Source organism: Somniosus microcephalus, chromosome 22 (genome assembly GCF_052327205.1).
Source record: "Somniosus microcephalus isolate GS21.2 chromosome 22, FLI_Smic_1.0, whole genome shotgun sequence".
Lineage (NCBI taxonomy): Eukaryota > Metazoa > Chordata > Chondrichthyes > Squaliformes > Somniosidae > Somniosus > Somniosus microcephalus.
In genome coordinates this window covers 21,728,080-21,754,308 of record NC_141008.1, presented here as the reverse complement: position 1 = coordinate 21,754,308, position 26,229 = coordinate 21,728,080, and the positions used below count along the sequence as shown (strand labels likewise).

The 26,229-nt window shown below is 47.1% G+C and overlaps 1 protein-coding gene across 1 annotated transcript in view; it reads right to left on the bottom strand.

The window, feature by feature from the left end:
• The window catches only part of rasa4 (RAS p21 protein activator 4), a 336,682-nt gene extending 314,456 nt beyond the window's left edge, over positions 1 to 22,226 (bottom strand). The window contains exons 1-2 of the mRNA XM_085964291.1: positions 22,001 to 22,226; positions 13,281 to 13,337 (exon numbers count right to left, since the gene is read on the bottom strand). Coding sequence (XP_085820417.1) covers positions 13,281 to 13,337; positions 22,001 to 22,065 — 122 coding nt within the window. The 5' untranslated portion in view covers positions 22,066 to 22,226. The remainder of the gene's footprint in view (positions 1 to 13,280; positions 13,338 to 22,000) is intronic.
• Positions 22,227 to 26,229: the final 4,003 nt, after the last annotated feature.

The following is a 26,229-nucleotide window of genomic DNA, read 5'->3' as shown; positions in this document are numbered from 1 at the left end:
TGCACCATTCCTCTAGCCACGTATTCATCTGAAATATCCTTCTATTTCTACTCTGACTAGCACGTGGCACTGGCAGCAATCCTGAGATTACTACCTTTGAGGTCCTATTTTTTAATTTACCTCCTAACTCCCTATATTCAGCTTTTAGGACCTCATCCTGGTTTTTACCTATATCGTTGGTACCTATATGCACCACGACAACTGGCTGTTCACCCTCCCCTTCCAAGATGTTCTGCAGCCGCTCTGAGACATCCTTGAGCCTTGCACCAGGGAGGCAACACACCATCCTGGAGTCTCGTTTGCGGCCGCAGAAACACCTATCTATTCCCCTTACAATAGAATCCCCTATTACTATAGCTCTACCCCTCTTTTTCATGGTCAATTAAATAAATCAAAAACAGTGTCAACTGTGGCTCAGTTGGTAGCACTCTTGTCTCTGAGTCAGAAGGTCCTGGGTTCATAGTCCCACTTGAGCACAAAATCTAGGCTGACACTCCAGTGCAGTGCTGAGGTAGTGCTGTACTGTCGGAGGTGCCGTCTTTCAGATGAGACGTTAAACCATGTCTGCCTTCTCAGGTGGATGTAAAAGATCCCATGATCTCTATTTGAAGTAGAGATGGGGAGTTCTCCCCAATTCTCGTCAATATTTATCCCTCAGCCAGCATCACTAAAACAGATGATCTGATCGTTATCACATTGCTGTTTAAGGGACCTTGTTGTGCACAAATTGGCTGCTCCATTTCCTACAACACTGATTACACTTCAGAAATACTTCATTGGTTGTAAAGTGCTTTTGGATATCTGGAGATTGTGAAAGGTGCTATATAAATGCAAGTTCTTTCTTTCTTCCATATTTGTGCACCTGATCTATTTTACTGATCCTTAGCTCACTCAGTAGCCTCGGTTTTTTTAGGATAGGTCTTCCTGTTTGTCTCCCTGGTTACAGATTCGTCAGGCTATGCACCCAATGGGTGAAAGACTGGGTGGCAGCCTGCTTCTAGGCCTCAGCTGATAGCCAGTGGGCTATCCACTGCAAGAGGAATTATCCACCCAATCTCCCATTGCTCTCTCACTGGAGTGTGGCATCAGGTCTCAGCTCCACATCTCTGCAGAATGTGTCAGTCATTTGGAAGAAGCACTGATGTTAGCAAGGGCACAGAATGTACAGTAATGAAGAATAATAGTAATGAAGAAAATAATGGCACTAAATAGTGATAAATTCCCAGGACCAGATGGTTTCCATCCCAGGGTTTTAAAGGAAGTAGGTGAGCACATTGCAGATGCCTTAAATATAATCTTCCAAAGTTCTCTTGATTCAGGAACTGTTCCTTTAGATTGGAAAATTGCGCATGTCACTCCGCTATTTAAGAATGGTGAGAGAGGGAAACCAGGGAATTATAGACCAGTTAGCCTAACGTCTGTGTTACATCATTATATTATATCATTAAATGGAACTACTTGTTACATCGTTATATGGAACTACTTTGGTTAGTGTATTTATATTGCTATGTGGCACACTGTGAAAGCGAGTGCGCAGTGCAAGGTCAGACATCTTGTATCACTCCGCACCATGCGGCAGCAACATCATAAAAGCAAGAATACAGCTGAGTGAAAGTCGTAAACTAAAATGAGTTAAAAGTGTCTGTATTACATAGTAATAAGAACACAAGGAGACACAACAGTCTGTTATTGGGAAATTGCTAGAGTCTATAATTAAGGGTAGAGTGACTAAACACCTTGAAAAGTTTCAGCTGATCAGAGAGAGCCAGCATGGATTTGTGAAAGGTAGGTCATGTCTGACAAACCTGATTGAATTTTTTGAAGAGGTGGCTAAAGTAGTGACCAGGGGAATGGCTACGAATGTTATTTATAAGGATTTCCAGAAATCATTTGATAAAGTCCTGCATAAGAGACTGTTAACTAAGGTTGAAGCCCATGGAATTGAAGGAAAATTATTGACCTGGTTAGGAAATTGGCTGAGCGGCAGGAGACAGAGAGTAGAGATAATGGGCAGGTACACTCATTGGCAAGATGTGACTAGTGGCATCCCGCAAGGATCTGTGTCTCAACTATTCACTGTATTTATTAACGACTTGGATGATGGGATAGAAAGCCATATATCCAAATTTTTCGATGACGCAAAGATAGGCAGCATTGTGGGCAGTGTAGATGAAAGCATAAAATTACAAAGAGATACTGATAGATTAAGTGAGTGGGAAAAACTGTGGCAAATGGATTTCAATGTAGGCAAATGTGAGGTCATCCACTTTGGATCTAAAAAGGATAGAACAGGGTACTTTCTAAATGGTGAAAAGCTAAAAACAGTGGAGGTCCAAAGAGACTTGGGGGTCCAAGTATATAGATCATTAAAATATCATGAACAGGTACAGAAAATAATCAAAAAGGCTAATGGAATGCTGGTCTTTATATCTAGAGGACTAGAATACAAGGGGGTAGAAGTTATGCTACAGCTATACAAAACCCTGTTTTGGGGGGCACGGTGGCATAGTGGTTAGCACTGTTGCCTCACAGCACCAGGGACCCGGGTTCAAATCTGGTCTCGGGAGACTGTCTGTGTGGAGTTTGCACATTCTCCCTGTGTCTGCGTGGGTTTCCTCCAGGTGCTCCGGTTTCCTCCCACAGTCCAAAGATGTGCAGGTTAGGTTGATTTGGCTATGATAAATTGACCCTTAGTGTTAGGGGATTAAATACGTGGGGTTACGGGGATAGGGTGGGATATGTGTCGGTGCAGGCTCGATGGGCCAAAATGGCCTCTATCTGCACTGTGGGGATTCTGTGATAGACCACACCTGGAGTACTGTGAGCAGATCTGGGCACCACACCTGGAGTACTGTGAGCAGATCTGGGCACCACACCTGGAGTACTGTGGGCAGTTCTGGGCACCACACCTGGAGTACTGTGAGCAGATCTGGGCACCACACCCGGAGTACTGTGAGCAGTTCTGGGCACCACACCTGGAGTACTGTGGGCAGTTCTGGGCACCACATCTGGAGTACTGTAGGCAGTTCTGGGCACCACACCTGGAGCACTGTGAGCAGTTCTGGGCACCACACCTGGAGCACTGTGAGCAGTTCTGGGCACCACACCTGGAGTACTGTGAGCAGATCTGGGCACCACACCTGGAGTACTGTGAGCAGTTCTGGGCACCACACCTGGAGTACTGTGGGCAGTTCTGGGCACCACATCTGGAGTACTGTAGGCAGTTCTGGGCACCACACCTGGAGCACTGTGAGCAGTTCTGGGCACCACACCTGGAGCACTGTGAGCAGTTCTGGGCACCACACCTGGAGTACTGTGAGCAGATCTGGGCACCACACCTGGAGTACTGTGAGCAGATCTGGGCACCACACCTGGAGTACTGTGAGCAGTTCTGGGCACCACACCTGGAGTACTGTGAGCAGATCTGGGCACCACACCTGGAGTACTGTGAGCAGATCTGGGCACCACACCTGGAGTACTGTGAGCAGATCTGGGCACCACACCTGGAGCACTGTGAGCAGTTCTGGGCACCACACCTGGAGAACTGTGAGCAGATCTGGGCACCACACCTGGAGTACTGTGGGCAGTTCTGGGCACCACACCTGGAGTACTGTGAGCAGTTCTGGGCACCACACCTGGAGTACTGTGAGCAGATCTGGGCACCACACCTGGAGTACTGTGAGCAGATCTGGGCACCACACCTGGAGTACTGTGGGCAGTTCTGGGCACCACACCTGGAGTACTGTGAGCAGATCTGGGCACCACACCTGGAGTACTGTGAGCAGATCTGGGCACCACACCTGGAGCACTGTGAGCAGTTCTGGGCACCACACCTGGAGCACTGTGAGCAGATCTGGGCACCACACCTGGAGTACTGTGAGCAGTTCTGGGCACCACACCTGGAGTACTGTGAGCAGATCTGGGCACCACACCTGGAGTACTGTGGGCAGTTCTGGGCACCACACCTGGAGTACTGTGAGCAGATCTGGGCACCACACCTGGAGCACTGTGAGCAGTTCTGGGCACCACACCTGGAGTACTGTGAGCAGTTCTGGGCACCACACCTGGAGCACTGTGAGCAGTTCTGGGCACCACACCTGGAGTACTGTGGGCAGTTCTGGGCACCACACCTGGAGTACTGTGAGCAGTTCTGGGCACCACACTTTAGGAAGGATATATTGGCCTTGGAGGGAGTGCAGTGTAGGTTTACCAGGATGATACCCAGACTCCAGGGATTAAATTACAAGGAGCGATTACACAAATTAGGGTTGTATTCCCTAGAATTTAGAAGATTAAGGGGTTATTTGATTGACGTTTTCAGGATATTAAGGGGAACAGATAGGGTAGATAGAGAGAAACTATTTCCACTGATTGGGGAGTCTAAGACTAGGGGGCATAGTCTAAAAATTAGAGCCAGATCTTTCAGAAGTGAAATTAGGAAACACTTCTACACACAAAGGGTGGTAGAAGTTTAGAACTCTTCCGCAAACGGCAATTGATGCTAGATCAATTGTTAATTTTAAATCTGAGATTGATAGATTTTTGTTAACCAAAGGTATTAAGGGATATGGGGCAAAGGCGGGTATATGGAGTTAGGTCGTAGATCAGCCATGATCTCATTGAATGGCGGAACAGGCTCAAGGGGCTAAATGGCCTACTTCTGTTCCTATTCTCCTACTCTGAGTGGGGCACTTCAATGTCCATCGCCAAGAGTAGCTTGGTAGCTCCATTACTGACCGAACTGGCCGAGTTCTGAAGGACATAGCTGGCAGACTGGGCCTGCAACAGGTGGTGAAAGAACGAACACGAGGGAGAAGCCTACTTGACCTGGTCCTTGCAAATCTACCTGTCACAGATGCATCTGTCAAAGTTGCAACCCGCCGCTGCAGGGCAGTGTACATCAATTCTCCACCAGGCGCTGTATTCTACATGCTCTTGATTTACTCTTTATTCTATATTATTTCTCCCGAACAGAATTATCATGAGTGCAGTGAAACCGATCTAAATGGACACTCCCAAAAAACAGACACCTGCAAAAAAATGATTGACAGACCCAAAGCACTTACATTGTAACATATACAAGAGGCGCTCTGAAACCACTGACACTCTCAACTTACAAACTAGGACAGCCTTTATTATGTCCGTGTATAATTGAGACACGGACTGCAGGAGTTGATTATAACAAGTCTTTACTGAATGGAGACAACCTGGAAACTGAAACTACAGAAGCCTGCTAGGGCCTTTTATACAGGGGTGGTCACTGCCGGTACTGCAGTCTGAGACCAGTTATTCCCTTTAAGGTACATACACAACAATTCCTCCCCTTTTAGATAAACAGTACATAACATTCATTTAACAACTAAATAATAACTAATTACAATTACAATTACGGTTGCTAGATACATTGGTTGAAGTTAAGCAATTATAAGTTCAGTCTTTGAGGAGGCTTCCTGATTCTGTCTGGATAACGCCTCTTTGGGATGTCAGGTTCATCTGGCAAGGTGGAGTCAGGATCAATGTCGTTGTTTGGTTCGTCTGCTTCCAATATCACCGATTCTGCAGTAGATGCAATTGGTACTTCGGTTTCATCGCCAGGTGTATCAGATCGTGGTGTGGAGTTGGCGTTTACCAGTGACTCTAGAATCTGGTCAGCATGGCGTCTTACAATGCTCTCTCCAACGTCCATGGTATACATTAGAGGTCCTTGCCGTGTACAGATCGTTCCTGGCTGCCATTTCTCTGTGCGGTAGTCCCGGGCCAAAACTGGTTGACCTATCTTAAAACTCCTGGTCGGCCTTTCATTCATATTCTGAAACTGCCTGTTCTCCACATCTCTTCTGACGTTTGGCTTAACCAAATCCAAGCGGCATCGTAGTCTTCGATTGAAGAACATCATGGCTGGAGTTTGGTTGGTAACCGCATGTGTCGCATTCCGGTAGGCAAACAAGAAGTTATCCACCTTGTGTTGTAGGGGTATATCTTCATTACACATTGCCTTGATAGCCTTCTTGAATGTTTGAACAAACCTCTCGGCCAATCCATTAGTGGCTGGATGATATGGGGCGGATGTGTAATGCTTAACACCATTGTTCTTTAAGAACCTCCGGAACTCTTCAGACACAAACTGTGGTCCATTGTCAGAGCAAATCTGTTCAGGCAGCCCATTCCTGACGAATATGGTTCGTAAGACTGTGATAGTTTTTTCTGTGGTGGTTGAGGACATTTTTATTACCTCTGGCCACTTTGAATGTGCATCCACCGCAATTAAAAACATTGAGTCCATAAAGGGACCAGCAATATCAATGTGCACCCTTTGCCATGGAGATGAGGGCCACTCCCATGGATGTAGAGGGGCTTGTGGTGGGGCGTTTTGGACCTACTGGCATCCTGTACAGCTCTTGGTCATCTCTTCGATTTCTCTATCGATTCCCGGCACAAACGCTCTGGCTAAGTTCTTCATTTTTACCCCTCCCAGATGACCCTCATGAAGCTCATTGGAGCACTCTATCCTTCAATTTGGGTGGAATTACTACTCTGGATCCACGCATCAAGGTTCCTCTGCACACTGACAGCTGTTCTCTTCTCGGCGAGAATGCTGGCAGCAGTGGTTCGCCATGTGCTGGCCACCCCTTCACCGTTAAATCATAGACCCAGGAGAGTGTCGGGTCATTTCGTGTTTCCTTTTCTATGTTTGCATTCGTCACAGGGAGACATTCGACTATAGTCGAGTGGAATAACTCCACTGGATCCACTGCAGGTGCTTCTTCCACCGTCGGCAACAGTAGGCGCGACAATCCATCAGCATTCCCATGCTGTTTAGTTCCTTTGTACTCGATGTCATATTGGTGTGCCCCTAGGAAAAGGGACCACCTCTGTAGCCGTTGTGCCGTCATTATCGGTACGCCCTTCTGAGGGTTGAAAATGGAGACGAGAGGTTGATGATCAATTAGTAGAGTAAATTTCTGACCGTGCAGGTAGTGATTGAACTTCTTCACCCCCCACACCAGGCTGAGGGCCTCTCTGTCAATCTGGGCGTAGTTACGCTCGGCTGAAGTTAACAAGCATGACGCAAAAGCTATTGGCCTCTCTGAACCATCAAGGAATTTATGTGACAGTACCGCCCCAATGCCGTAGGAAGACGCATCACACGCCAGTTTTATCGGTAGTGATGGGTTGTAGTGAGCCAATACTTCTCTTGAAGTGATTAGGTCCTTACTCTTCTGAAAGGCCCGCTTACATTCATCGCTCCATTTCCATGCTACTCCCGTTCGTAGTAGGGCATTCAGTGGATGCAGAATAGTGGACAAATTCGGCAAAAACTTATGATAGTAATTCACCAATCCGAGGAATGACCTCAGTTGCGCCACATTTTCAGGCGCTGGAGCCTTAACTACCGCTTCAATTTTGTCAGGGGACTTATGCAACCCCTCTTCATCAATCACGTGGCCACAATACGATATCTGTTTCTTAAAAAACTCGCACTTGGGGCGATTGGCTCGTAGCCCATGTTCACGTAGTCTAGTGAGCACCTGCTCTAGGTTGGCAAGGTGTTCACTGTCATCTTCACCTGTCACTAGGATGTCGTCCAAGTAACACTGAGTCCCCGGAATCCCTTGCAGGACTTGTTCCATCGCTCTTTGCCATATCGCCAGAGCTGATGCTACTCCGAATACCAGTCGATTATACTGGTAAAGACCTTTGTGAGTGTTTATCGTGAGATACTTCCTAGAGGATTCTTCAACCTCCATCTGCAAATATGCTTGTGCTAGGTCAATTTTTGTAAAACGCTTCCCTCCAGATAGTGAGGCGAAGATATCTTCTATCCTTGGAAGAGGATATTGTACTGTGTGAAGGACTGGGTTCACCGTCACCTTGAAGTCCCCACAGATGCGAACCTTCCTTGGCTCCTCAGACTTTTGTTTAACGTTTTCTTCATGACAGGAACGATGGGTGTCGCCCACTCGCTCCAGTCTACCTTAGATAACATGCCTGCATTCTCCAGATTCTCCAGCTCTGCCTTGATGGCTGGGCGAATTGCATATGGTACCGGTCTTGCTTTGAAAAACTTGGGAATTGCATTCTCCTCTATTTTTATCGAGGCGGTTACGCCTTTAAGAGTGCCCAGTTCTTGTTGAAATACCTCTTTGGCGTCAGCTAAGATTGTTGACAATCGTCCAGGAGTGATGTCGTCATCCTTTTTACCAGCCACCGTCAGTGCCTGAATGGAGTGCCAGTCTAAACTTATCTTTCTGATCCATTCACGTCCCAATAACGGTGGTCCACCATCTTGCAGAATGTAGAGATACAATTTCCGTATTTTCTTGCCGTTGTATTCGACAGGCACCCTTATTTTTCCTCTGGGGTATACTTTTAGCCCCGTATACGTCCTCAAGACAATGGATGTCTCTCTCAAGGGTATGTGTGAAAATAGCCGCTCGTAGTCTCGTCGATTCATGACGGTTAGAGCTGATCCTGTATCCAATTCCATTTTGACTTGGGACCCTGCTATCGTGAGGGTGACGCAAATGCTTCGGTGATCCTCTTTTGCGATTACGTTGTGAAGTTTGAGACAGCTTAGTCTCTTGTTCCCGGATTCACTATCGCTCATCTGGTCTTCGGAACTGCTGTCCGTCATCTTTTGTACTTTCCGGTACGGTTCCTTAGTAGCCTTTTTGTTGTCGTTGGTCTTCTTCCCAGACCTGCAAACTCGTGCAATGTGTCCCATCTTTCCGCATTGCCTGCATATTTTGTCCTTGGACCAGCAGTCCTTCTGGTCATGGTTTGTTCTGTCGCAGCGATAACATTTTGCAAATCCCCGTGTCATTTCGTGGGTGCCGTATTCCTGTGGCTTTTGTTGTATTTCCGCAGCTCGCCTTGCTGCTGCTTCGTACGATACTGCCACGCTGAAAGCCTTATCTCGTGTCAGCTCTTTCTCTGAGAGTAACCTCTTCTGGGTTCCTTCACTCAGGAGTCCACAGACAAATTTGTCCCGTAAGGTATCTGCCAGTCCTGCTCCAAACTGGCAGTGCTTTGATAGCTTGCGTAGTTCCGTAAGGTAATCAGCATTGCTCTCATTTTTATGCTGATTTCTCCTGTGGAATTTAAATCTTTCTGCTATCAGCAGCGGTGTAGGATTTAGGTGTTCCTGTAGGATAGCAACAATTTCGTTAAAACTCTTCGCCTTCGGTTTGGCTGGAGTAATCAGGTCCCGCAATAGGCCGTACGTTCTTGCGCCCATTAAATTTAGCAATACCGATGCCTTTTTCTCATCGGCTATTTCGTTTGCCTCGCAATATACCTCGACTCTTTCCACATACGTGGTCCAGTCTTCTATTGCATTATCGAAGGCAGTGATATCGCCAGTCTTTGGCATCTTGAAAATCTAAGATGGCGCCTCCCGCGCTTTGCCTTCGTCCCCGATGGATCAAAATGGCGCCTCCCGCGCTTTTCCTTCTTCCCCGCCGAGTTAAGATGGCGCCTCCCGCGCTTTCCCGCCGCTGCCGCTGCTGCCAACGCTGTTGCTGGCGATTATATTTATTTTACTATCCTGTAATGGCGACGCCCTATGGTCTTCGCGCCTCCCCGATCGCTGCTGCCAACGCCGCTCTCCGCGGTATTTTTATTTTTCTATCGCGCTTCAATATTTGCTCCGTTAATTGAAGAACCGTTCCAGTCGTGGAGCGGACCCTCTGGGACACTTCCCTCCCTCTTCTTAGGTCCGAACGCTGCCCGGCTTCGAAGCACCGGCCGCGCCCTGTGTGCTCCACCCTCTCTCTCTCTTTGCTTCCCGACTCGCTGCCCGGCCCCGTTGCAGAGCCACCCGATCGAGCTCTAGCCCGCCGCAGCCCAGGAAGGATCAGTGCACTACCTGCCACCAGCCCGATTAGCTGGGAAACCACAGACTGGAGAACCAAGCCTGGCTCTCGACAGTCTCTCCTGCACTTTTCAATTCGATGATTTGGAGGGCGGTTGCCCACGGTCGACGCCCGTTTCTCAAGTTTCTTTGGATTATTTTTTTTCTTTCTTCTGGCTTCGACCTTCAATAACGTCGTCTGAGGTGCTGCCGAGTTGCAGGTAAGTTCGTTTCTTACTCGTCGCCAGTATTATGTCCGTGTATAATTGAGACACGGACTGCAGGAGTTGATTATAACAAGTCTTTACTGAATGGAGACAACCTGGAAACTGAAACTACAGAAGCCTGCTAGGGCCTTTTATACAGGGGTGGTCACTGCCGGTACTGCAGTCCGAGACCAGTTATTCCCTTAAAGGTACATACACAACAGCCTTCAATGCACCAAGCCCTTTTACACTTTAAAACACGGGACACGTCACACTTTAAAATGCTCAAATACGTGCTGTATCTGACTCTGAAGAACGTGATGACCGATGCATTGTTACTGGATTCCTTTTAAGTCCCTGCCGGTATCAGGGTTTGAATCAATCCTGCAGCTGCTGTCCCTGCTTCCAAAAGCAACCTTGTTGACAATGCACGCCAGAAGATGCGCATGCACCCGACCCCACGCGAACCCAGAAGATGCGCACACCAGGCCCAACGTGGACCCCGAAGATGCACACAATCCTGAATCCACACAAACCCAGAAGATGCGCAAACACCAGGCCCCACGTGGACCCCAAAAATGCACACAATCCTGAATCCACGCGAACCCAGAAGATGCACAAACACCAGGCCCCTACGTGGACCCCGAAGATGCACACAATCCTGAATCCACGCGAACCCAGAAGATGCGCAAACACCAGGCCCCACGTGGTACGGTTGGCCGTCATCTGAGAATGTCGCTAGGAACAGGTTCCATTGTACAGGTTCTGTACTTGCAACATCAGTTTTGATGTTATATCTGCTTCCAAACTTAAATTCGTAGCATTGTTGCAGCTGATTAGGTGCAGATCATAATCTCAGCTGGTTTTTCAAGTTTGTTGAAACATTTTTACAGCAGATACAATGACCATTTTGAAAAGGTCAGCTGATGCCAGTGAGCTTCAAAGGGGGAACTATTAAATTCACCAAGAGACATCGTGACCTCCAGATTGTATAATGGGCAGATTGTGCTAGCACTGTGTAAACACACAACCCAAGGCAGCTGTGAGTTTTTCTTTTACATAAATCAGATTGGAATCAAATATCATAAAAAATATCGCAGGCCAGGAACAGTTTCAAGGCTGAACTCGAAGCTTCAGAGATGGTTACAAATTACTTGAGCCTTAGGATCATAGAATGGTTACAACATGGAAGACCATTCAGCCCATCGAGCCCATGCCGGCTCTCTGCAAAAGCACCTCAGCTAGTCCCACTCCCCCACCCTTTCCCCGTAGCCCTGCAATTTTTTTTCCTTCAGATACTTATCCAACTCCCTTTTGAAAGATAAGATTGCGCCTGCCTCCACCACCCTTTCAGGAAGTGTATTCCAGATCCTAACCACTCGCTGCATTAAAAAGTTTTTTCTTCTGTCGCCTTTGGTTCTTTCTTCTGTGTTTATTTGAGTTTCTACCTCATGTTGTTGCAAAAGACTCCAGATTTAATAAAGAAAACGTGAGGATCGATCAGCTGTTTAAGACAGTGAGCAGCCGATCCCAGGTTCCATGTCTAGTCTGCGTGAAGCAGGGGCAGTGACAGGGGTATTACACTGACCATCAGTGCTGCTGGTGTAGGGAAGGGTGGCGAAGAGAGAAAATCAGCCAGGGGTCCCACCGCTGATTCCTGCCCGGGGACTCCTGCTGGAAGTGCCTGTGTATGGACGTTGGGTGGAGAGAAATTGCATCCTTTGTGACTGTGACAAAGGTAAACTATCCCTCCTCGTCCTTCTGGACTTGTCTGCAGCCTTTGACATGGTTGACCACTCCATCTTCCTCCAACGTCTCTCCACCGTCGTCCAGCTGGGTGGGACTGCACTCGCCTGGTTCCATTCTTATCTATCTAATCGTAGCCAAAGAATCACCTGCAATGGCTTCACTTCCTGCTCCCGCACCATTACCGCTGGTGTCCCCCAAGGACCTATCCTTGGCCCCCCCCTATTTCTCATCTACATGCTGCCCCTCGGCGACATCATCCAAAAACACAGCGTCAGTTTCCACATGTACGCTGACGACACCCGGCTCTACCTCACTACCACTTCTCTCGACCCCTCCAAGGTCTCCAAATTGTCAGACTGCTTGTCCGACATCCAGTTCTGGATGAGCAGAAATTTTCTCCAATTAAATATTGAGGAGACTGAAGCCATTGTTTTCAGTCCCCGCCACAAACTCTGTTCCCTAGCCACTGACTCCATCCCTCTCCCTAACATCTGTCTGAGGCTGAACCACACTGTTCGCAACTTTGGTGTCATATTTGACCCTGAAATGAGCTTCCGCCCACATATCCGCAGCATAACTAAGACCGCCTATTTCTACCACCGTAACATCGCCCATCTCTGCCCTTGCCTCAGCTCATCCGCTGCTGAAACCCTCATCCATGCCTTTGTTACCTCTAGACTTGACTATTCAAACACACTCCTGGCTGGCCTCCCACTTTCTACCCTACGTAAACTTGAGGTCATCCAAAACTTGGCTGCTCGTGTCCTAACTCGCACCAAGTCCCGTTCGCCCATCACTGCTGTGCTCACTGACCTACGTTGGCTCCCAGGTAAACAATGCCTCAATTTCAAAATCCTCATCCTTGTCTCGCCCCCCCCCCCATCTCTATAAACTCCTCCAGCCCCACAACCCCCCAAGATATCTGCACTCCCCTAATTCTGCCCTCTTGAGCATCCCCGATTATAATCGCTCAACCATTGGTGGCCGTGCCTTCAGCTGCCTAGTCCCTAAGCTCTGAAATTCCCTGCCTAAACCTCTCCACCTCTCTTTCCTCCTTTAAGACACTCCTTAAAACCTACATCTTTGACCAAGCTTTTGGTCATCTGCCCAATTTCTCCTTATATGGCTCAGTGTCAATTTTTTTTCTCTTCTAATTCTCCTGTGAAGTACCTTGGGACGTTTTACCACATTAAAGGCGCTATATAAATACAAGTTGTTGTTTTTGTTGAGACAGTATTGGGCTCAGACATGATGACTACTCCCCTTGACCCGATAACCCAGTAGTGCTATCTGGGCTAACACACAGAGTACCTCACGCACATGCGCTGCCCATAGAACCATACCCCACCGTGGCGCCAATACTGGTCAGAGAGGAGGAGAAGGGAACTGCCAGAACAAAGGAGGCAGCAGGACAATAAAATGGATGTATCTCTCTATTTAGCCATTCTGTAAAACAAAAATGAGTCCCTTACCTGATAATTGTCTCGTTGTCGATTCTTACGATGCAGTATGGATCGCTGCTTCCCGTTCTGAAAACAAAGGGAGAACAGATCTGAATATTTCTTGTCTGCAGCACCTTCTCTATCTACAAGGAGGCTGGCTATTTAGTACGATGCTAACAGGTGAAATAAGTATGTTCTTTTTATCACAAGTTGCTAGTAGAAAAAATGACTTGTATTCATATAGCACCTCATTGCACCTCAAACATTTCAGAAGAATTTCAGAGATTGAATTATACCATGCCATTATTATGTGGGTCAAAGTGGGAGTCGTTTTGCACACAGTAAGATCCCACAAACTGCAATTGGGCGAATGACCAGTTAAATCATTTTTGCTGGTGTCGGCTGAAGGAAGAATTTAAATCAAGACACCAAGTGAACTCCTTACTCTTCTTCCAATAGGGCCATGTGATCTTTAGCATCCACCCAAAGACAGATGGCTGGATTTTCTCAATGGAGCGGTGCTCGAGGCAGGACTTCTGGTTTCCGGGTTTCAGTCCCGCCCCTTGCGACGTCTGACCAACCCACGCTATTTTCCCTTGATTGGCCTTGTTAAGCCCGCCCTGCGGCCAATTAAGGGAAAGCCGGTGACAGGTGATGTCAGCGTATGAAGCTTCATCTGTCAAACAATTTTTGACAGATGAATTGTCAGCGTTTGATAGCTTTGAGAAACATAGAAGATAGGAGCAGGAGTAGGCCATTCGGCCCTTCGAGCCTGCTCCGCCATTCAACGAGATCATGGCTGATCATCCAAACCCTAGCACCCGGTCCCTACACTGACAGCCATCCAACCCAAGCCCTATCCCCGTAACCCCACGTATTTAATCCCCCCTAACACTAAGGGTCAATTTTTATCATGGTCAATCAACACATCTTTGGAATGTGGGAGGAAACCGGAGCACCCGGAGGAAACCCACGCAAACACGGGGAGAATGTGCAAACTCCACACAGTCACCCGAGGCCGGATTTGAACCCGGGTCCCTGGCGCTGTGAGGCAACAGTGCTAACCACTATGCCACCGTGCTGCCAAACACTGACAATCTCTGTTCTAAGGTGAGCCCTTGCACACAGGCTCACCAAGACCTCTCTCCTCAGCAGAAAGCAGATGGCTGCTGCATCTGAGAATGCAGCAGCCATTCTGTCATCTCTGCCGTTGAGGTAAGGCACCTCCGGATCCTCAAAGGTTGAAGCTTGTAGAAAGAAGCAAAGGTAAGGAAACTTTTTCCAACACTTTACACTCACCTCTCATACTTACCTGTCCACACTTGCACCCATCACTCACCTCTACAGCTGACATTTTGACCCCCTCACTCCCGCAGACCCACTGCTCACCTCGCTGACCCTGTCGGGAAGCCTGCATTAGCAGGCGTAAAATAGTGAAAAGCCTCTTAGCTGCCTGTTAACTACCTGTTAACAGGCAGTTAATTGGCTCTAATCCCCTTTCCGCCTCGAGGAGACGGGTCCCTGTGCGAGTCAGGGACCCGCCTCCCAGGAAGATGGTTTGGAGGCGGGTTGGGACCCACTCCCAATTTTTCCCATTTTCCCAGCAGTCCCAAAATCCAGCCCAGGGTCTCAGTTTGCCATCTCATCTAGAAGTCGGCACCCTCGACAATACTGCGTTGGAGTGTCAGCTGGATTATGTGCTCAAGCACTGGAGTTGAGCGTAAAACCACAACCTTCTGGCTCAGAGGCAAGAGTGCTTCCACCAAGCCAAGCTGAGAAGTGTCAGCAATCGAACAGCTTTGTAATATAGGAAGTGTGGTGCAGCAGAGGATGCTCAGTGTGAGGGCCCAACAGCACAATCACCGGCCTGGGGCAGATACTTTGAAATATAATAAAATCCACATTTAATTTGAAGACCTCTCCACATGATTCTTGTGAAAACGAGCAGTAATTTGCTCGATCCATTGTTTGGGTGGAAGTTACTCATGACGGTGCCCAGGTTTGTAGTGAAGCTTTCCTTATTTAAAGGCACTTAAATTTCTGCTTTACATTCAGCCTACTGAAACTATTTAAAGAACGACCACAGCTCCTGGGCATTGTCTGCAGTGAATCAGATGATTTATATAAGGGCAAGAGTTTACAGCCGTATAATGCACTGTATTATTCTGCTGCTCAGATGCAGATGTACTTAATGGAGTTTATGCTGTTAATTAAAACATACATGCTGAATGCATGCAGCAGTTTTATTGACCCATGTAGAGAGAGTTGATGATTTAGTGGTGGGGAGGGACTGGGGAGTACAGTCATTTGCTTTACAACAACTTATATTTAAGTAGCGACTTTAATGTAGAAAATATGTAAGGGATATGAGGAAAGAGCGGGAGAGTGGGACTAACTGGATTGCTCTTCGAAAGAGCCGGCTCAGACTCAAGGGGCCGAATGGCCTCCTACTGTGCTGTACTATTCTATGAATCTATGAAAACATCCCAAGGCGCTATGTATAAAATTATGAGGGGCCGAGACAGAGTGGAGGGTAAGGAACTGTTTCCCTTCGCAGAGAGGTCAATAACCAGGGGGCATAGATTTAAAGTAATTGGTAAAAGGATTAGAAAGAAAGTAGAAAAGTGGGGTCTGGAACTCACTGCCTGAAGGGGTGGTAGAGGAAGAAACCCTCATCGCATTTAAACAGTACTTGGATATATGCACTTGAAGAGCCGTAACCTACAAGGCTACGGACCAAGAGCTGGAAAGAGGGATTAGGCTGGAGAGCTCGTTTTCAGCCAGCACAGACACGATGGGCCGAATGGCCTCCTTCTTCTTCTATGATTTACATAGAGAGAAAAAAATAAAAACAGATAAAAGGCATAAAGCAACCAACAATGAGCCCTGGTGCAAGAGTTAGGAGAAGTGACCAATGGTTTGGTTGGAAAGATGGGCTTTGAGAAGGAATTTTAAAGAGAGCGCAAAGGGAGAGAGAGAGAGAGAGAGAGAGAGAGAGAGAGAGAGAGAGCGAGAGAGAGAGAGAGAGAGAGAGTGGAGGCTGAGAGCCTTCGGGAAGGAATTCTAGAGAATAGGGCTGAGGCAGTTCTAAGAAAACAAATGTAGCAGAAACACAGTCACGTGCCTGTGAAAGGAGAAGCTGTGGGCCTTCACATATTATTCACAGCCTCACCTCAGGAAGTAGGGGTACGGTAGCATAGTGGTTATGTTGCTGGACTAGATAATCCAGCAGGATTAATGATCCCAAGGTGTGAGTTCAAATCCTACCACAGCTGCTGAGGAATTTAAATTCAACTAATTAAATAAATCTGGAATCAAAAGCTAGTGTCAGTAATAGTGATCATGAAATTAAAGGATTGTTGTAAAAACCCATCTGGTTCACTAATGTCCTTTAGGGAAGGAAATCTGACATCCTTACCTGGTCTGGCCTATATGTGACTCCAGACCCACAGCAATGTGGTTCTTCAAAAAGTTTATGCATCCTTTAAGAGGCTGCTTAAAACCTGTTTCTTTGACCAAGCTTTTAGTCACCTGTCCTGATATCTCCTGCTGTGACTCGGTGTCCAATTCTGCCTGATAACCAGTGCCTTGGGATGTTTTGCAATGTTAAAGGCACTATATAAATGCAAGTTGTTGTTGTGGTTGTAAAAGGTGTCTGTTCCCCTCCCTCACCAAGGTGAATGAGCACAGGGTCTGACTGCTTCACCTGACGTGTGACCTGTGGGAAGCAGTGCAGCAGGAACAATCTTTTACAGCTTTCTCGTGCACGTAAGGACCAAGTGAAAATATCTCATGTATGTTAAAATGTCAACTACTGCACGCAGTTTGGTGGTGAGAGCAAACCACAACTAGCAGAAGTACATGCCCTGGTCACATCATTTTCAGGAACTGCTGCCTTACAAAGTCAACGCTCCGTCTATTTTACATTAGGAGGGTTTTTTTTCCTGCTCTTTACACAATCCTTTTGAAGCATATAAAATAACTACATGCATGAAACATAAGCATATTAAAATGGTGAGGAAAAAAGACCATTAGCTTCATTAATGCTCAGCCTCTCTGTAAGATACTACAGGCTCATACACTGCCCTTCCTCAACCATTGGTCATGCAAACTCCCGGGGAGACAAAATTACATAGAAAAGAAATTGGCCAATTTCAGCAAAAATACTGGAAAATTCTTCCCCGAATCCCTCAGCAAGCTCTCGGGGACCATGGTTACCCACGATGCATCACTAGACAGCCTTAACTAACTCCTTTTCACCCTCCCCTTGTAAGTCCAAAATATTCATGGGATTGTACGGGACCATTTACATCCATCAGGCATCTCTTGTACCCTCCAAGAGCCCAGTCCATCAATAATGCACCCATCACTCCCTTCAAATTCCTAAAACCATCTGCTTCCTTGACCTCCTGGGTAAGCTATTCCACATATTCACCATCTTCAGCATGAAAGAGTTATACCATCAGTGGCAGAGCCTTCAGCTGGCCAGGCCCTGCTCTCTAGAACTCTTCCCTAAACCGTTCCTCTTCTGCATTTTCTCTCTTCCTTTAAAACCTTTTCAATTCCCATTTTTTTGGGCCAAGCTTTCAGTCACCTCTCATTAACTCTCCAACCCTTGGCTCATTTCCCATTCCTCTATTCTTTTTATCTATGTCCCACTCCAGGGACTTGAGCACAACAATCTAGGCTGACACTCCCAGTGCAGTGCTGAGGGGGTGCTGCACTGTCGGAGGTGCCGTCTTTCAGATGAGACATTAAACCGAGGCCCTGTCTGCCTTCTCAGGTGGACGTAAAAGATCCTATGGCACTATTTCAAAAAAGAGCAGGGAAATTATCCCCGGATTATCCCCAGTGCCCTGGCCAATATTTATCCCTCAATCAACATCACTAAAACAGATTATCTGGTCATTATCACATTGCTGCTTGTGGGAGCTTGCTGTGCACAAATTGGCTGCCGCGTTTCCTACATTACAAAAGTGACTACACTTCAAAAGTACTTCATTGGCTGTAAAGCACTTTGGGACGTCCTGCGGTCGTGAAAAGCGCTATATAAATGCAAGTCTTTCTTTCTTTTATGTCTTTTCCTACCCTCCTGCTACAAAGCACCTTGAACCATATTCCATGTTAAAGGGGCTATAGCAATGCAAGTTGTTAACGGTGTAGTTATCTTCTCTCAACTAAGCTTGAACCCATGCACCCCTGTCCCAAAGCTTGTATTAATATTGAACATTTTATCATACTGGGATCCAGTGTATCGATTCCCTTTTAAGATCTTAAATAGCTCAAGAAGTTCGCCTTTCAGCCACCATTTCCAATGTAAACATCTCTCATGGATGAGATGTTTTTCCTCATGGTACAGGTGCCCAATCCTATTTATCAGTTTAGTTGTCCTTCTTCGTACTCCCTCCAAAGACACAGCAAATAAAAACAGAAATGCTCTCCTACTAGTGCTATTTATTATTTAATTTAAATTTAGTTGGGGTATGATTACTAAACACAGGAGTGAATATGAAGTAAAAGAAAGACTTGCATTTATATAGCGCCTTTCACTGCCTCAGGCTGTCCCAAAGTGCTTTACAGCCAATAAAGTACTTTTGAAGTGTAGTCACTGTTGGAATGTAAGAAACACAGAAGCCAATTTGCGCACAGCAAGCTCCCACAATCAGCAATGTGATAATGACCAGATAATCTGTTTTAGTGATGTTGGCTGAGGGATTAATATTGGCCAGGACACCGGGGCGAACTCCCCTGCTCTTCTTCGAATAGTGACAGAGCCTGGTGGAACCCACATGGAATCTCAACTCCACTGCTTTAAGTGCTCCAGCACCAACTGAAAAATCAGACACTAAGAAGAAAAATAAGTCTAGCCCTTTGCATCCAAACCCAGTGGGCACCGCAGGGAATAGTAACAGAAAATGCTGGAAAAACTCAGCAGGTCAATCAACATCCGTGGAGAGAAATTTGAGTTGACGTTTCGGGTCGAAACCCTTCTTCAAAACTGGAAAGAAAAGAAAATAGGTCGAAGGCAGGGCTGCGATCGGACAAAAGAATTAAAAGAAACAAAAGAAGTAAAAGAGACAATAAAAGGTATTCGAAGCTAGACGAGATGGTAATAGGCTGAGATTAGGTGTGAAGTGTACTGGCAGGGCAAGAGATAGCTGCCAGGTGAGAGAGAGAAACAAAAGGAAAGGCGGTGGGGGGGGAAAGGAGTGGAAAAATTACGAGAAAAAATGTGTAATGGGGCCGAGGCTATGATCTGAAATTGTTGAACTCGATATTGAGTCCGGAAGGCTGCAGAGTGCCTAATCGGAAGATGAGGTGCTGTTCCTCGAGTTTACGTTGAGCTTCCGTAGAACAATACAAGAGGCCAAGGATGGTGAGGTCCGAGTGGGAATGGAGCGGTGAAAAATGACAGGCGACCAGAAGCTCAGGGGCACCCTTACGGACTGAACGGAGGTGTTCCGCAAAGCGGTCACCCAATCTGCAGGGAATAGTGTCTTATTGACACTGATGACAGCATCATGATTTAGTTGGTAAGATTCCATTTGGTTTTGTTGGGACTTTGTTGCTTATTTTGGCATCTTTTAGTTTGAATGGACCGCATGATTGTTTATTATATTATACCAGCTCTCTCGCCTCCTTTAAACCCTCCTGAAAACCTACCCCTTTGACGAAGTTTTTGGTCACCTATCTATGTGGCTCGGTGTCAATTTTTTTTTGATAACGCTCCTGTGAAGCGCAGAGAAAATGGACAGAGAGAGAAAAGGGACAGGCGGAGAAAATGGAAAGGGGCAGAGAGAGGAGAGAGAAAGAGAGAATTTGGGAGAGGCAGAGAAAAGGGGCAAAGAAAAAAGGGGGAGAGAGGGAATGGGGAAAGAGAGGGGAGAGGGAGGAGGGAGAGAAATGGGGCAGAAAGAAAAAGGGAGAGATAAAAGAGAGAGACAGAGCAAAAGGGAGTGAAATAAATAATTAGAAAAATAAAAAAGAGTGGGAGGGAGAAAAAGACAGAAAGTAGGAGAATGGTCCCGGCAAACCTCAAAGTGTAGGCATCAGAATCTAAGTTTTGAATGGATAACTGTGAAAGGTCCCATGTTTGCTGTGTATAGGGCTGGGGAAGACAGTGAGCACAGGACCCCGGTGAGTGCGATCAGGAATGAGTTTTATGGCAGAACTGTACCGGGGACACAGCCCTGTGCAGGAGCAGCGTCGCACTGAACATGAGCGCGGCACAAAGCCCCTGCACATCGCTGGCGTCCTGGTCTAATACTGGGACAATTAACCAAGATCCGGATCAAAGGTACTACAAGAGAGGGCGGTCAGGGTGGATGGACAGGGTCTCTCAACCAGCCCATTACTGATGGAGCACCAGGTACATGTCACATCACCACAGGCAGCAGCCGCTGCCCTGGGCTCCGGGCTCCTCTTCGCTGGTTTAATGGGAATGTACCGAATGTTACAGATTATTGCAGGAAAGCACACAGCGTCCCCTTGAAATGTGCAATCCCTCGGGGAGAAATTCCATGGGCATGGACCGAGTCTAACCGGGCTCATCCCGAGTGATGGACCGAGTCTAACCGGGCTAATCCCGAGTGATGCACTGAGTCTAACCGGGCTAATCCCGAGTGATGCACTGAGTCTAACCGGGCTAATCCCGAGTGATGCACTGAGTCTAACCGGGCTAATCCTCAATGATGGACGAAGTCTAACCGGGCTCATCCCGAGTGATGGACCGAGTCTAACCGGGCTAATCCCGAGTGATGGAGCGAGCCCAACCAGGCTAATCCCGATTGATGGACCGAGTCTAACCAGGCTCATCCCGAGTGATGGACCAAGGCTAACCGGGCTAATCCCGAGTGATGGACCGAGCCCAACCAGGCTAATCCCGAGTGATGGACCGAGCCCAACCAGGCTAATCCCGAGTGATGGACCGAGTCTAACCGGGCTAATCCTGAGTGATGGACCTAGTCTAACCGGGCTAATCCTCAATGATGGACGAAGTCTAACCGGGCTAATCCCGAGTGATGGAGCGAGCCCAACCAGGCTAATCCCGAGTGATGGACCGAGCCCAACCAGGCTAATCCCGAGTGATGGACCGAGCCCAACCAGGCTAATCCCGAGTGATGGACCGAGTCTAACCGGGCTAATCCCGAGTGATGGACCGAGCCCAACCAGGCTAATCCCGAGTGATGGACCGAGTCTAACCGGGCTAATCCCGAGTGATGGACCGAGTCTAACCGGGCTAATCCCCAGTGATGGACCGAGCCCAACCAGGCTAATCCCGAGTGATGGACCGAGTCTAACCGGGCTAATCCCGAGCGATGGACCGAGTCTAACCGGGCTCATCCCCAGTGATGGACCGAGTCCAACCGGGCTCATCCCGAGTGATGGACCAACCCGAACTAAATCGAATAGTAATGCACCGAACCAACCCGAACTCAATCTTGACAGTAATGTACAGAACCGAACTAAATGCCAGTGATATACCGAACTGAACCAAATTCATCCTGGAATAAATCCCAAATTCTGTCCAATAAACTTTAGTATTTCCCTCCACCTGTACTCTGGGTTTTTTTCAGCTACATGGGGTCTGTGAAAGGGAAACAGCAGTTTTTACCTTCTTGTGGAACAATTCTGAAATCAAATCCCGCCACCCCGCTCTGAACCTCACGTTACGGACTAACCTCTGCACAGCGGCTCAAACTGATGGGAGACAATGAGTGAAGGAAATCCACAGGCTGCCTCATACTCACAGATCTTTGGCTGGTAATTTTTTCCCTTCGATGATCCGAAGGAATAAGGAGCTGCGCTTTGCCATGTCGAGTTCCGAACAAACTAAAAGTTACTGGTGAGACGCTGGCCGGCTCCGAGCGCTGCGTGGCCGGGGAGAGGCTCTGATCCCGCGGAATGGACAGCTCCCTCCGTCTCTGTCACAGCCCTGGCTGGCCCCGAGCTGTGGCCGGGACCCCTCCTGCCTTGTCAAACTCTCACTGGGAGTCACCATGTGCAGCTCAAGCCCGCTGCTTTCATCGAGGCTTGGGCGGCGCCACGGGGTAGGTGAAGGAACTGTGATTGGTCACAGAACGTCTCTGGGAATTATAACAGGAACAAGTGACGTCTTTTTAAAGAAAATAATAACCTTTATGTCAATAATGGAGACCAGTCCCAAGTTAGTTGGATAACGTGCGAAGTGATACATTTTGGTAGAAAGAATAAGGCGAGGACATATTAAACTAAAGGGTACAATCCTGAAGGGGGTGAATGAACAGAGAGACCTGGGGTTATGTGTGCACAAATCGTTGAAGGTGGCAGGGCAGGTTGAGAAAGCAGTTAAAATGGCTTACAGGATCCTGGGCTTCATAAATAGAGGTATAGAGTACAAAATTGTGGAAATTATGATAAACCTGTATAAAACACTGGTTCGGCCCCAACTGGAGTATTGTGTCCAATTCTGGGCACCGCACTTTAGGAAGGATGTGAAGCCCTTAGAGAGGGTGCAGAAAAGATTTACGAGAATGATTCCAGGAACGAGGGACTTCAGTTACGTTGATAGACTGGAGAAGCGGGGGTTGTTCTCCTTGGAGCAGAGCAGATTAAGAAGAGATTTGATAGAGGTGTTCAAATCATGAGGGGTCTGGACAGAGTAGATAGAGAGAAACTGTTCCCATTGGCAGAAGGGTCGAGAACCAGAGGACACAGATTTAAGGTGATTGGCAAAAGAACCAAAGGCGACGTAAGAAAAAACTTTTTTATGCAGCGAGTGGTTAGGATCTGGAATGCACTGCCTGAAAGGGTGGGGGAGGCAGATTCAATCAGCTTTCAAAAGGGAATTGGAAAAGTACCTGAAGGAAAGAAATTTGCAGGGCTGTGGGGAAAGGGCGGGGGAGTGGGACTAGCTGAAGTGTTCTTACAGAGAGCCGGCACGGGCTCGATGGGCCGAATGGCCTTCTTCCATGCTGTAACCATGCTATGATTTTATTTCTTATGTTCTTATGTGGAGTTGAGGTGGAAGATCAGCCATGATCTTACTGAATGGCGGAGTGGGCTCGAAGGGCCGAATGGCCTACACCTGCTCCTATATCTTATGATTCTATGACTTCACAGGCCAGATGGTTTATAGGGTCAGTTTTTTTTTTAAACAGCCTAGGTTCCTCCTTTTACTTTTTTTTATTCAAAAGGAACTTTGGAACTAAACAAATCCAATTGTAGAAAATAAAAAGGGTGCAGCATTAAATTACTGGCCCACAGTAATGTGAAAATCATATGGAGGGCTTCCTAATGGGAATATTTGCCTATGAAATTGTCTCAACAAAGATACAGGTGGTGAATCTTTGGAATTCTCTACCCCAGAGGGCTGTGGATGCTCAGTCATTGAGTATCTTTAAGACTGAGATCGATAGATTTTTAGATACTAAGGGAATCAAGGGATATGGAGATAGGGCGGGTAGATGGAGTTGATGTAGAAGTTCAGCATGATCTTATTGAATGGCGGAGTAGGCCTATTCCTGTTCCTATTTCTTATGTTCTTATACATCAGGCACCTAGGTTCCCCTGTGACTCATGACTCAGTTAGGAGCTGAGCAAAACAGGTTCCAAGTTTTAGCTCCTCACCCCCACCACCCTTTTTGTTCTCAGTTATCTGACCTCAGATGGAGTACTGGGACAAGGTGAGCTGGTGGCCTCGGGCTTGGGAGAGGAAATGAGCCAGAGTTAACACTGCCTATTGCTGTCCAGTGTAGCTCAGTGGTAGCACTGTCACTTCTGAATGAGAATGTTGTGGGTTCAAGTTCCCACTCCAGAGACTTGAGCACAAAATCTAGGCTGACGGAGCTGACGTCTCTCAGATGAGACATTAAAGCAAGGCTCTGACTGTTCTCTCAGGTGGCTATAAGAGATCCCATGGCTCTATTTTGAAGAAGAGTAGGGGAGTTCTCCCTGTTGTCATGGCCAACATCACTAAAAACAGATTACTTGGTCATTATCACATTGTGGTTTGTGGGACTGTTTGGATTTTTGTGCAAATTGGCTGCCGTGTTTCTTACATTACAACAGTGATTACGCTTGAAAAGTACCTCATTGTCTGTAACGCACTTTGGGATGTCCTGAGGTAGTGAAAGCCGCTATAGAAAGGCAAGTCTTTCTTTCAGTGACCACTGCTGAAAGCACACTTGTGTGGATGCAAGGTTAGGACTAAATCAAGTCTGCTTATCAAACCTCATTTCCCCCCTCGGTTGAATAACACACTGACTGTCAAGGGTCTAACTGGTTCCTGTGCGACCGAATCCCAACAATGAGTGAATGGGGATAGATTGGCAACTTGCTGTCCAGGTGTAAAACTGGAGTATCGCCCGATTTTAATTCCTGTTGATTTCAATTGAGATGATAATCGGGCGGTTTCTATAACGGGCGACCGATCCGCAACACCAGTTTTACCCCTGGGTGGCAAATTAAAAATCTACTCCTGATTTTATAAGTGGACGAAAGGACAACATTGGTGAGAATAAAAGAATGACGTGCAAAGAAAAATGGCAGGAAATCCGGCAACCTCTCCGTGGAGCCTAGCTGGAAGTAATAAATGAAAGTGTCGGGGGGGGGGAGACAATCATGCATTCATCCTCCTCCTGGCCCCACAAAAATCTCTGCACCAAACATACTTACCATTTTCTAAGCAGCCAGAAGCAGAACCTTTAAGGAGCTCTGGTTAGGCGGCTCTACGCCTGGTACCAACGGGCAGAGTGTGCGTCTCTCACTCCGCACATTGGTACCTTAAAATTGCAGCGGGATCCTACGTCTGTCGTTAGGACTCCAATTACAATGTGCAAAGTAGATATCCGCTTAAAACAGGAGATTGCCTGGGTCTAGAGTTCCCAACTCTGGTTGGGCCTATTCCTGGAGGCTTCATTACTTGACCTCCCACCTCCCACTGCCGCACCTCCACCATTAATACAGCGCACCGCCTTCCCACACCTATTGAGAGGTGAACAGACTGGATGATTCTCAACTTCAGTCAAACTGCCTTGTTCCCCATCTCCAATATTTTTTTTTATAACTAATAAGCAAAAGTGTGCAAGGAACATTTTTTTTTAAAAGCGCACAATTTTTTATTTTAATGTCCCGATGATTTTTCTCCAGGATTGCTGGCAGCAGTGCCCTGGAGATCAATCTTTAATTCCTGGACAATCCTGGTGGGTTGGTAATGGTAACCCTACCTGGGTCGCCCATGTGAGAGCCCCCAAATGAAAATGTCGACGGCCATACTGGGAGCGGGAACGGGGTGGCAAGTGCTGCACTGTCACGTTCCACCCGCGACCAGTGCATTCCCGCTGGGCCACGGCCAGGAAAATCGCCCCCATTTTGTCCGCCATCGGGAAGTGCCCGTGGTTCTTCCCATCAACTCTTCAGTTTTCCCAGAATTCAGCAGGATTGCTGGAGGCTCCATTGTAAGGACACCTCCTGCAATTTTAGGGTACTTTTCTTACAATGTTCAATTCAGATTTACAGCATTTAATGTATTTCCAGTAATGATGTGGCCCATTGGAATAGTTTACAATGGGAGTGGAGGAAACAAATATGAATATAAGAGTGTTCCATCATTGTATATAAGAGCATTCCATGTTCATAAACCTATTGTAAAATCCCATTTGGCTTTAAGCTCATTGATATACCTGATTAGATTGAGATGGTTTCAGCTGTGAAATTAGCTGAAACAATGGGCTAACCTCTAAAAGTTTCCTCTGGAGGGAATAAAGATATTTTGAAAATCAGTGAGGCGTAAATGATTTGAAAGGTGCACAGTAGGAATTGTTGTCAAGCAGAGAGTTCTTACCATGGAGGGAGTGCAGTGACGATTCACCAGGCTGATACCTGGGATGGCAGGAATGACATATGAGGAGAGATTGGGTCGATTGGGCTTATACTCGCTGGAGTTTAGAAGAATGAGAGGGGATCTCATTGAAACTTATAAAATTCTAACAGGAGTAGA